The sequence below is a fragment of the Anastrepha ludens genome, chromosome 3 (assembly GCF_028408465.1).
Source record: "Anastrepha ludens isolate Willacy chromosome 3, idAnaLude1.1, whole genome shotgun sequence".
NCBI classification, from domain to species: Eukaryota; Metazoa; Arthropoda; class Insecta; order Diptera; family Tephritidae; genus Anastrepha; species Anastrepha ludens.
This window is the reverse complement of record NC_071499.1, coordinates 85,275,759-85,287,586: the sequence shown is the minus strand read 5'-3', so window position 1 is coordinate 85,287,586 and position 11,828 is coordinate 85,275,759. Positions and strand designations below refer to the sequence as shown.

The following is an 11,828-nucleotide window of genomic DNA, read 5'->3' as shown; positions in this document are numbered from 1 at the left end:
AAAATATATATATATCGATGAAATCAACGGGAAATAGTAGTGCCAACTCTTTGAAACTCTTACCCGGATGTTTGTATATTTAACACTTTTGCACAAGTAAAAAATTTCCATAAATTTTGGTCAAATATATAGCGAGCATGAATATATTCCAAATATTTCCAGTTATTTATATTTACATGAGTATATACTTAAAATATTGTTTTTCAATCTATAAGAATCACGTTTTGTGTTTAGGGCCCAGAACTTGCAGGCACAGCAACACTGGCAAGGAGTAGTTTTTGGAATTTTGCTGTGGAGTCATTTTATAATTTTGTTCATCTAATCAAGTTCAGGATATGTCGAAAAATAAATTGAATTTAACGCTGCCTCCTGGGGCTGTTGACGCAACAGTCGCCGCTTCACAAGTTGTGCCGACACCACCGTTCAAGACGCCATCTGGAACAGAGTAAATATCCGAATAAACATTTCCATTGATTTTTCATTTTCCGCACCTGCATTTTGCCACTTGCTTGTAATCAAACTTTAGCTCAGCCGGCAAACGTCTTTGAACGCTGTTGGTTTTACTCACTTCGCTTTAAAAAAAAAACTCTACTCTTGCAAATATACTAGTTTCCGTACTGGACAATGCCAATGTCCGATTTTTGTGATCTACTGCTTTGCATTTCCTTTCCTTTGCCTTGTTCTTCATATCTTTCTCTCTTAATTTTGTTGCTTTTCGGTTTGTTGCACAAAAATTCATTAAAAAGTTGAATTAAAGAAAACATAGTTTACTGGGGAAGCCGAAGACGAGTATCGAGGCGCTGACCGAGACTCTGGAAGAGTTGGAAATGGATGATTCAGCACGAAATCGTATCAAAGTGTTCCTCAGTCAAAAGGAGAAAATTGGCGAACTGTCTGATGATGACCTCGAAAAGTTAGGCGAACTGGGTTCCGGTAATGGTGGTGTGGTCATGAAAGTGCGTCACATTCCTACTGAGTTGATTATGGCCCGCAAACTTATACATCTGGAAGTGAAACCTGCAATTAAGAAACAAATTATACGCGAACTGAAGGTGTTGCATGAATGCAACTTTCCACACATTGTGGGTTTTTATGGCGCCTTCTACAGCGACGGTGAAATAAGCATCTGTATGGAGTACATGGATGGTGGCTCTTTGGATCTCATATTGAAGCGCGCCGGACGCATACCGGAATCCATACTAGGAAAAATAACATTGGCAGTGCTAAAAGGACTGAGTTACTTACGTGACAAGCACGCCATCATGCATCGAGATGTGAAGCCGAGCAACATACTAGTGAACAGCAGCGGAGAGATAAAGATCTGTGATTTTGGCGTGTCTGGGCAACTAATTGACTCCATGGCCAATTCATTTGTGGGCACACGTAGCTATATGTCGGTAAGTGGTTTTTTTGATATAGCCTAGCGCCTTCTAAGTAGTTACGTATTTAGATTATCTAATAGCATTCATTTACTCTTCATAGCCTGAACGATTGCAAGGTACTCATTATTCAGTTCAATCGGATATCTGGTCACTTGGACTGTCATTGGTTGAGATGGCTATTGGCATGTATCCTATACCGCCACCCGATGCCAAAACCCTCGAAGCGATATTTAATGACAACCCCGAAGACGGCCAACAGACAGTAGTAGAACCTAAAGTCATGGCCATTTTTGAGTTACTAGACTATATTGTCAATGAACCACCACCTAGGTTGGAGCACAAAATATTCACTGACGATTTTAAAGACTTTGTAGACATTTGTCTCAAAAAGAATCCAGATGAACGTGCTGATTTAAAGACGCTACTGGTATACAATTTATTCATTATTATTATTTTGTTTATATTAAACTCCTTCGTTTTCTATCTATAGAACCACGCTTGGATACGCAAAGCTGAGATTGAGGAAGTGGACATCGCTGGTTGGGTGTGCAAAACAATGGATTTACCACCATCGACACCAAAACGCAACACATCTCCTAATTAAATATTTCTTATAATTAATGTGCATTTGCTTTTATTTCATTTATATATATTCACCTCTAATAAATGTACTCAGTAATACAAACTGCTTGTAAAAGTTATAATTTAGATTTATGTACCCCAACCATAGTGCGAGTGTGCCAGAAGTTTTCACGGCTGAAGACAGTGCAACAAAGGAGTATATTTTAGGGCAAAGCGTTTTTGGTGTCGTCAGAAGGCAGGCTACGGTATGTGAAAACGAGAGCGGTTGTTGTTGTAACAGCATACAAATTCTCCATGCATATACGAGGAATGCACTTCAGCAGCAGCCCTTGGCCGGATATAAATCCGGGTCGTTCCGGTTATGTAGAACCGACTGTCGTGGGAACGACGTGAGCGTTGTAGTAGGTATTTACTTTCATAAACGTCAATGGAATAAGTTTGGCCATCAAGAACTATACTTACTTGACGTGTGTGAATGACGGTTATATATTATGTATTCTTCTTTCACTTGAGAAGTAAATTTCAATCATGCCAGTAGAGTCAACTATTGGGAGATCAGTTTTGTTCTGCGCATCAGGTTGAAGTTGAATTTTTCGCTCAGCTACATCAAAACAGGAACTGTCTGCTCTGTAACAAGTTGTGTTCCTTCACTGGGAATTTTTCCGCCTCAGCAGGTTCATAAGTCGACATTCAGCTATACTCACTCAGAGTTTTTAAAATAAGCCCGCATTTTCTTGCATGCAAAATATGCTTTTTATTAAAGAAATAAATACTCATATTCGTAAATTCAAAAATTAGATTTCGAGCACACAATTCCTATATATAATATAATATATACTAAATGGTGTATGTTTGTATCTGCGTATGCGAAGTAAAAATCCATTACAATATTAAAATTTGATTTTTTGATTCTTAAATCTAAATACTCGTATGGTAAAAAAATATGTATGATAAAAAATGTATTGTTTGCTGTATTTAGTTGCTTAAAGGTTGTAATAATCGACAAATTCAACGGTGCGTCTGTAGCACATCGGATTCAATCTGACCGGTTTCCATTTCTTCTACAAATTCCAAAGACCAAAAAAGGTATCAGAAAACGTAACAATGTGAAAACATAAAGAAAAGATAAAGAAAAAACAACGATCAGTGAAAGTAGTTAAAATAGACCTTAACTGAATTAGAATGTGTAAATTGTATAAATGGAATGCATAAATGCGCACGAATGTTCGAACGTAAGAGCGGAAAACGAAACATGTAAGCTTTTCCTGATGCAGTTAGCGCAGTATTTTTTAGTTTTCAGTACCTAAAAATAATTTGACATGCATTTACGAGGAAATTTGCTTAGCTAACTTGTAAAAGCTATAGTATGATCGCCTTAATACTTTCGCATCAACAAAAATAAATATGAATGAAGAAAATAATTAATATAAGACTAAACTGTTGCACTGGGTAGTGGTGGAGTAGGTGGTATTATGTTCGGTATTGCTACAACACAAGCACCAGCTCGACTATATGTCAGCGGTGCAGCTTGCGTCCACTCATTCGTCTCGGCGTTATAAACTTCCACAGTCTTCAAGTAGTGATTGCCATCATAGCCGCCAATTGCCATTAGGCGATCCCCCAACAAAGCGCAACCGATGGCGTCACGTCCAACATTAAGCGAGCAGATCTGTAAATGCGTGAACAATAAAAACGTGCACTGTGTTTTTAAAATAGCTATTTACCAGAGTCCACGAATCTGTTGCTGGATCGTAGCGCTCAACTGTATCGGTGCGGCAGACAGAGGGATTGCTGGCCGGACAATCATGACCTCCTAATGCATATAGGAATCCATTTGCAACGGCCACCTTTGAAAGTGCAATTAGTTTATTCAAAGCACATTAGAATGTAATAAAATATTCGACTCACTCCTACACCTCCACGCCGTTTATTCATAGGTGCACGCATAGTCCATTTGTTGGTGTGCGGATCATAGCATTCAATAGAACGATGACAAACAGAACCATCTCGTCCGCCGACTACATATAAGCGGCCACCAAGGACTGCAACACCAGCGGTAGAACGCATCGAAGACATAGACGCCACATAGCTCCATGTGCGGGTGGTTGGATCCCATCTGAAGTTGTAAAGAAGTATATTATAAACTAATTGCATATTTCAGAAAAATATCTTATTACACCTACCTTTCAACAGTGGACAAATAACTCCAGCCATCGTGTCCACCGACCGCATAGAGTGGCCCCTCCAGCACGGCTACACCTAAACCGTGGCGATGTGTTCCCATAGGATTTAGCGCTGTCCATGCCATTGTGTTTAAGTCTAAACTCTCTACTGTGTTGAGCGTTTTCAAGCCATCGCGGCCGCCCACTATCACTAATTTATCATCCATCACAGCAACACCGAACTGCAAACGACGTGCAGACATATTCTTCCAAACAGACCACTTATCTGCATATGGACAGTAGCTTTCAATACTTATAGCGCCCTTTAAAAGAAATATTAAGTGATTTACTGTCCTTTTTTCTATTATTTTTTTAATCTACCTTATGCGCATCCATACCGCCTACGGCAAGTAATCGTCCAACCGTCGATTTACGCGGCTTTGTACGTTCTGAAGCTATCAAAGCTAACAGATTGCGGCGTTCAGGCAATAAATGCCACTTAAGCGCTTCCATTACAAGCTGTTGGCATTCATTCGAACTGCAAAGCGTTTCCACATGATCCATAATGAACGAAGGCTTCAACAAAGGCAGTCGCACCAATGCCAACAACTCAGGAATGTGTTTCTCACGATTGACAGGATCGTGTTGCACCCACATCTTGAGACTGTGCACTACTTCCTCCTCGGTGGGAACATTGAGATCGTCGCTTGAGATTAGTTTACCAAGTTGTTCTGAGTCGAGCTGCAAAAATTCTTGATTTTTGCATACCTACAAATTTTACAATAAGAAGCAAAATTTAGTAAAAAGCAGTAAGAAAAATCACAGCTGAATTAATGTACCTGAATGAAATGCTGGCATGTGTATGATTTGGCTAGGCGCAGCAGAGTTGTGCAGCTTTGTCGTTCTGCAAAAAAGGCAAAGCCCAGGCAGTTGGAAGGATGCAGTTGGCGTGCGAGAAAATTGCAACAGGCAGTAACTACAGCGTTTAACTGTAGCAGACAGGCAGTGGCCAATAGTGTTTCCACAGTATCTTCGCGCAATTCAATATATCCCGTGTAGCAGTACTGAATTAGTATTTGTAATGCATCGCCATGCACTTCGCCAAGCGTGACTTCCTGCTCTTTGGCCTCACGCAACGAACCGGTGAACATGGCGGCAAAATAGGCGCTCGACGCCGATAATACTACACGATGAGCAGGCACTCTAAATATATGGAAAAGAGCAAATAATAATTATTTGACAAGAAATCCTAATTAATAAATTCTTTACGCATGGAACATATTCATCATCATAAATTCCTACAGTTGCAGTGTGAAGCATAGGGGCGTGAACATATTACAAATTTAATATTTTTTTCCATGCACATATGCATGTGTGTATGTATGCATCATAAACCTATTCATTTATATTTACTTATCACACATGAATTAATATGTGACAGATATAAACAACTTAGTCCAATAAAAATAATAATCTTAATAAAAAAAATAAAACAATGAATCACTTTAAACCTACCACTGGTTTACTTATTTTTTACATTTCGCATAATACTGAATACACGATATACTGGAATTACAAAAAAAAATCTGAAACTGAACTTTTTAGTTGAGCAATTTTTCTAGTTTCCCTAGCTATGTTTACCAATAACAATGAATGTTTTGCATTTCCCTGTTGTCGTGATTTATTATCATCGCTCTAAATGTTATCGCGCTATCATGCCACTCGCAGTAGTATTTACTTGTTTTTTTAAATATGTGTTTCCCTTGTGTTGGGTGAGTAGACATTCGTATTATTTACACTCGTAGTCGGGTAATGGCAACAGTTAATTCAAAACAAAACAGAAACGACACGTTTATTCCTTTCTGCACGTCACCTTCATCTTCATCATCATAACGCCCATCTAGAGATAGTTTTTTATGCAATTTATTTATAATTTACAACAGCCGCTCTCCATACATCACATCTACACTAACCGCTCGCTGTCATTCAATGGAACGAAATCAGAATGTACAAAAGGGGAGACAAGAGTTGACGTGTAGGCTATCCAATTGTCGTACTAGCACTTCTTTGTTTGGTTTGGCTTTCCTATAGCGCAGCTTTTTGCAGACAAAGAACGAGGCGCACTACGATTAGTGCAAACTTTATATGTACATGCACATTTGAGAATGAAGGGAATAGATATAAGTGGTGTGTGGTTAATTCCATTGTACATGTAGTCTGGCAGATCGCTTGTGACGCAGTTTTCACCGACTCCTTTCTATGTATGTATAAATGTAATTTTTCATCTGTCTTTGTTTGCTGCGACACGCGACCTGACCTTAGTTGTATGAATATGCTAACTTTTGGAATTAAAATTTCTTTGTTTCTAGTGCCGGAAGTACATTTTATTATCAATGGTATTTATTGTTTTTTCAAGAAATCATGCTTTATTTACCTCTTGCCGTCAATCCCAGCGATTAGCACTACATCGCAGAGCTGATGACTATCCAAATATAACTGTAAACGTTTTAAAACACTTTCCGCATGATCACGACATCGGAAATATTCATCTTGGCTTACTGCAGATGTAAGGCTGCCCAAACTGTAGTCGCGGGTAAGAGAATCTCCATCGGCCAGAAGTGATATCGGCGCCGAAGAAGATGTCATGGAGTCACGGCTAGGGCTATCTTTGTTAGTAGACATTATCGTTACGTATTGTAGTTATTACTCCAAAATAATTTAATCTATGTTGCTCTAGGCGTATGTAATTATTTCCAAGATACCTTGAAGTTTAACTTTCATTAAATGCTGTTGTTTTATTATTGTGTGTACTCTTATATTTTAGTTACTTTGCGCTTTTCTTTTGCTAATTTATTTCGATTGCACGCCAGTAGCGTAAACAAATAGAGCACCAACACTTTGAGCTGCAGGAGAGAAATGACAACGAGCAGCGGTCAATTAAATGCACTTAACAAAGCGTTGGAGTTAATCAACTTAGCGTTCCACTTCTTTGTTGCGAGTATTTATTTTTGACGTGCGTTGCTTTTGAGGCAACTAAACCTATTGAAGCTGCTACTCCTGATTCCATAAATATGGACTACTCAAACTTTTTAATTGCATTTGTTACAGGAAGAACGTATCAAGACAGAAATGGCGTACGAAAGCTCAAAATACAAGCAACACGAAAAATAAATCGAGTAGCCTTGCCAAATCAACGTCAGTTTTGTAGTTGGAAATGTTTTTTAAAATTTCACTTGAAATGTTGATGAACTAAGGTAATTTTTATTACTTCATATGATATTAAAAACTATGCAGAATCGGATAAAGTGCAATGTTAATCCTTTGCTACCGAAGGGAAATATGCAAAATTGAAGAGGATTAATTTTTATAAGTTGGGCAGCTCCTCTGCGAAAAAACAAAAAGTGAACAACAGTGAGGGAGAAATGGTTGCTGATGGGAAATTTGGTAGAAAGGCAACACTTACGCTTCCGTTTTATACGAGTGAAATAGTCCTGGTGTCAGCTAAGTAATTAGTAGTTTTGAATGAAATAATTTTTGAATATAAATTGTACAATTTGTAGACTCCTTTTTTATATGAGTTGTTTTTGTGTTTGGCTTAAGATGTATTTTTATAGTCTGAACACGATTCTGGGGCCCATAAGTGCCCATCATGTTATGGTTTTGAGAAAAATGTTGGTTAAAAAGGGAAGGGCGCAAGGACACATAAAGTGTAAGATCAAGTAGCGAAGGCTTCGAAGTTACTGCAAAAAAGCAGATGATTAGCGCCCAATAAGAAATTAACTATAATTTACCAGCACAGTTAGGAGCTATGATGCAAGAAATACAAAACTTAAAGGCAGCTTAAAACAACAGCAGCATAATGCAGGTGCGTCGACTGAAACGAGCACTGAAGGAGAAGATAAAATAGGTAACACGTTAGGAGTAGCGGCCAATGAGCTTATCCGCAATGAGCTAATGTCTGCCAGCACGTGATCAATCTGTATGACTTGCATGACTTCAGCTGTCGGCCTGATGCTACGAAAAGCAATTACTTCAACGACAGTCGTTACACTGAGCGATAAAATATGATACAGATACAGAAGATGGTTAAAGTTCAAGCTAGGGAAGTAACAGAGGTTTTGCTTATACACAGTATCAATGTAATTTTTGGTTAAAACTCAAATTTCGCGTACCTGTTGCGTTGCGGATAAACCTGAGAATAAAGAATTTTTAATCATTCCATTTGCCACGAAGGTTTAAAATTTGGCTTCATTTTTGAATGCTGCTGAGTGCGATCACCATTTAAGCAATCCGTTCACGATTTTTTCACACGGTAGAACCACAAGAGCTGACTACCGAGGTACTTCATGCGTACGAATACACAGATGTTCGGTTGCAGGGTGCGACAAAAATGGCATGAACTGTTGCATGAGCCTCGATCCCGATATGAGCAAAACATCCATCAAACAGACTAGAAGCCTCGTATACTCACCAACGTCGTAGTTTCTGTTGATAGGCCAAGCTTATTATATTGAATTGTTCCTGTCAAATTGTTTGCGAAACGTAAGCGTATCAAATTCCTTGCTGCCCTTGATGAAGGGTCGGTTTAGAACTTGATAATCGAAAAACTGGCGTTGCAGCTTAATATTATGGATCCGAGAAAGAATTAATTCGTCGGCAACTCGTCAACCGAATCTTCGATGAAAGTGAACATAGCAATATCCGGCGCGGGTAAGCATCGCAAAAGATTTCCACTCCGTCATTCCCATAGCGGCCGTTCTACGTCACCGGATTGACTCGGGTTTTTCCCGACCCAGAGCTGCCGCCGCAGTAAACTAGCTGCTAGGGACAAAGTAGCAGCTCTTGGTCCCCAGCACAGTCTGCTCCATGTGTAGGACCAGAGTTCCTCGTAACATGACATCAGTCAAATGCAATTTTGGCAATGGCTGGTACCACTTTCGGAGGTGCTCTGGCCTACGCACCACCCGTAAGTTGACTCGCGTCTACGTTGCCTCCTGCTGTAGTGCCCCGCAACCGCCCTTGTGGTGCGGCCGCCCTCCCCAGACAGGCCGCAACAACAGCAGCGGAACGCACAGCAGGACCAACGTAGACAACCTCACGCGTCCCTAACACCCCGCATTACAACAGTCCTCCTGAGGAGCTTGAAGCTTCTCCAATTTAACTGCAACGGACTTATGAGCAAGATAGATGAGATAATCGATATGAACCGACACACAATAGCTGCGGTCAAAGAAACCAAACTGCACTCTAGCTCTTCCCTGATAACCAGGGAGGGCTATAACGTGCACAGACAATATCACGACTGATACAATGGGGGTGGCCTAGCGTTTATAGTCTATCACACATTGCAGTATCGTCGTATCGCTGAAGGCATCAACCGTAGGGACTGCACCTTAGAATATCAAGGTATATCTGTTCGGTCAGGCGATGCTGAGCTCGAAATTTTAAATATATTTGTACCACCTGTCACATGCTACCCGGCAGGATATCACCCTGAAATTGGTGCGCTTATCAGAGGTTAAAAGTGATTGTAGGTGACTTTAATGCGCACCACGATCTTTTGCATTCAAGCTTACCAAACGACAGTAGGCGATCATATTGCATCCTCCAGACGGCGGCACAAATTACCGAACAACGGTGCGCCACTTACTTTCTTCGTTAATGAGGGCCATCAACAAAATAAAATCATCAAAAGCCATTGGCCCTAATGGATTTAACATGCTGATGCTGAAAAACCTGGGTCATATCTGGAAGTAGGGTATCTCACAAAGATTTTCAATATATCTATGGTCACTTTCATAATTCATGACTATCGGAAATCAGGAGGAGTGGTCCCGCTACTGAAATCTGGAAAACCCGCCAACCAAGGGAAATCTTATCGGTCGATAACTCTCCTTTCTCCAGTAGTGAAGTCTCTTGAAACCCTCCTACTCCCACTCTACACGAAACATCTGGGATAGCCGCGCATTAGTGGCTTCCGAAGAGTGCAAGTCGACGACACATCAATTCCGACGGTAAACAACCCCTAAATATTGGGAGTTACCTTCGACAGCTTGCTCTCCTTCTTAGCGCATACAACCGCTATTGCAACTAAAGTACAGAATCGCAGCGAGGTCCTCAAGTCGCTTGCCGGCAGCACTTGGGGCAAAGATAAGGAAATGTGCCGCGCCTGGCTGGTCGCCTGAAACCAGTGATTCGCAGTGGACGAAGCTTCAGACCTGCCAAAACACTGCAATAAGGACCGCGACAGGATGTCTCTTGATGTCCCCGATACAACACCTACACGACGAGGCCCACATGCTGCCTGTGAAGGAGCATAACAAACGGCTCAGCAAGCAGTTCCGGCTAGGGTGTTACCGCAGGCCTCACCCAAGCATACATCTGCTTGAGCCTGAACCACCTCCCAGGCATGTCAGGAGGTATTTCCTCAATTACGCCGACGAGATCCAAGACAAAACAGACAAACAGCTACTGGATCGGACAGTGTACAGAGAGACCATAAATGACATTTATCGGGAGACCATTACCACCTTTCTATGCTCCCTATCCCCGAATGCCGTTATCGGAGTCCAACCACCACCTACAGTAGATGAAGGGCTTCAACTTCCCCGAGAGTCCCGCATAACCTTGGCACAATTACGTTCTGGATACTGTAGCAGGTTAAACTCCTACTTATCCAGAAATAGCTAATTTCCTGGGCCTATCGTTAGATGAGCTAGACGAAGACGACAGATGATTACACTACACTTACAGGGCAAAGTTACTGCTACAAATACAACAAGAGTGCACAGCACCGCCACAGCACTCACCACCCGAAACCGCCCCTGTGAGAGGATTGTCCTAGTAGCGCTGGACCTGAAGAAGGCTTTCGACTCAGTCGCCCTCTGCACGCTACAAGATAACATTCTACAGTCGACACTCCCGTCAGGGCTGAAGAGGTCAGCGAACTCTCTGAGTGGTCGGCACTCGTCAATTATCTTTCGAGGCCAAATCTCTTTACTTCAGAAGTAGCCACTCGTCTGAATATCATGGCGTTGAAATACCACGATGTCAAATCATCGCGAGTAGTATGTGAATGGACTCGAAGACTGTTCACAGCTGTCTGCACCAAAGCGCAGAAAACTGTGTCAAAATCTTAAACATCATTCATACTCAAATTCATATGACGCTGACTGGCATCTGGCGAAGATGGTGGGAATAACTTCAGCAAATCACCAGGATTTTCAGCGTTGGGAGTTGAAAAACTCTACTCTTGTGCAACTAAGATTACTGCTATGTAGAAAAATTCACTTTAAAATGTAGTGTTAACAGCATGAATAAACGCAATTAATGTAGTGACGGGTTTGTATGATTTGTGATTAAATGCAAATTTAAATACGGATTCGAACATCCTTTGTGGATGTTAAATATATGATATTTGGATCAGGTGGTCTACTGATATCACCTTCAATAAATTCTCCTATGCTTAAACACAATTTCTAACAAGCATGTAGCGGAAAAAGTTGAGAGTTCTCTCAAAGCCAGGGTTAGACTAACAGTTTAAATGTAGAAATTGTTAACTACTGAAGGGCTATTTTTTAAGTGCATCCAATGGAGAAATGAATTCTGCACGGAACTTACATATGTGGATATAGTAGGTGATGAGCTTTATTTCCTCGATGTGAGGTCAAAATCAAAATTAAAAAAGAACATATAGTACTTC

General features: G+C 40.7%; 2 protein-coding genes across 3 annotated transcripts; one reads left to right on the top strand and one right to left on the bottom strand.

Moving 5' to 3' along the window:
- The first annotated feature begins 243 nt into the window (after positions 1–243).
- LOC128858336 (dual specificity mitogen-activated protein kinase kinase dSOR1) lies at positions 244–2,085 on the top strand. 2 transcript variants are annotated; one of them, XM_054094520.1, is made up of 4 exons: positions 244–445; positions 767–1,397; positions 1,483–1,809; positions 1,873–2,085. In XM_054094520.1, the coding sequence occupies exons 1-4, from the start codon at positions 336–338 to the stop codon at positions 1,984–1,986; spliced, it is 1,182 nt and encodes a 393-aa protein (XP_053950495.1). In that variant the 5' UTR covers positions 244–335; the 3' UTR covers positions 1,987–2,085. The 2 variants fall into 2 exon arrangements, with proteins under 2 accessions (XP_053950495.1, XP_053950494.1); XM_054094519.1 differs by having other exon boundaries at positions 246–445; positions 758–1,397.
- Positions 2,086–2,915: 830 nt separating this feature from the next.
- Positions 2,916–7,193, bottom strand: LOC128858335 (kelch-like protein 5). The gene is made up of 9 exons (XM_054094518.1): positions 6,955–7,193; positions 6,561–6,888; positions 4,966–5,329; positions 4,508–4,894; positions 4,148–4,449; positions 3,873–4,080; positions 3,689–3,811; positions 3,403–3,633; positions 2,916–3,025 (listed from the first exon to the last, which is right to left on the bottom strand). The coding sequence occupies exons 2-9, from the start codon at positions 6,806–6,808 to the stop codon at positions 2,948–2,950; spliced, it is 1,941 nt and encodes a 646-aa protein (XP_053950493.1). The 5' UTR covers positions 6,809–6,888; positions 6,955–7,193; the 3' UTR covers positions 2,916–2,947.
- Positions 7,194–11,828: the final 4,635 nt, after the last annotated feature.

Bases quoted from the DNA above. Each gene is read 5' to 3' on its own strand.
- LOC128858336 (XM_054094519.1), top strand. From the start codon at position 336: ATGTCGAAAAATAAATTGAATTTAACGCTGCCTCCTGGGGCTGTTGAC. The intron at 446-757 runs GTAAATATCCGA...GTTGAATTAAAG, and splicing joins AAGACGCCATCTGGAACAGA to AAAACATAGTTTACTGGGGA. The intron at 1,398-1,482 runs GTAAGTGGTTTT...TACTCTTCATAG, and splicing joins GCACACGTAGCTATATGTCG to CCTGAACGATTGCAAGGTAC.
- LOC128858335 (XM_054094518.1), bottom strand. From the start codon at position 6,808: ATGTCTACTAACAAAGATAGCCCTAGCCGTGACTCCATGACATCTTCT. The intron at 4,895-4,965 runs GTACATTAATTC...TAAAATTTGTAG, and splicing joins CATGCCAGCATTTCATTCAG to GTATGCAAAAATCAAGAATT. The intron at 3,634-3,688 runs GTAAATAGCTAT...ACGCATTTACAG, and splicing joins CAACAGATTCGTGGACTCTG to ATCTGCTCGCTTAATGTTGG.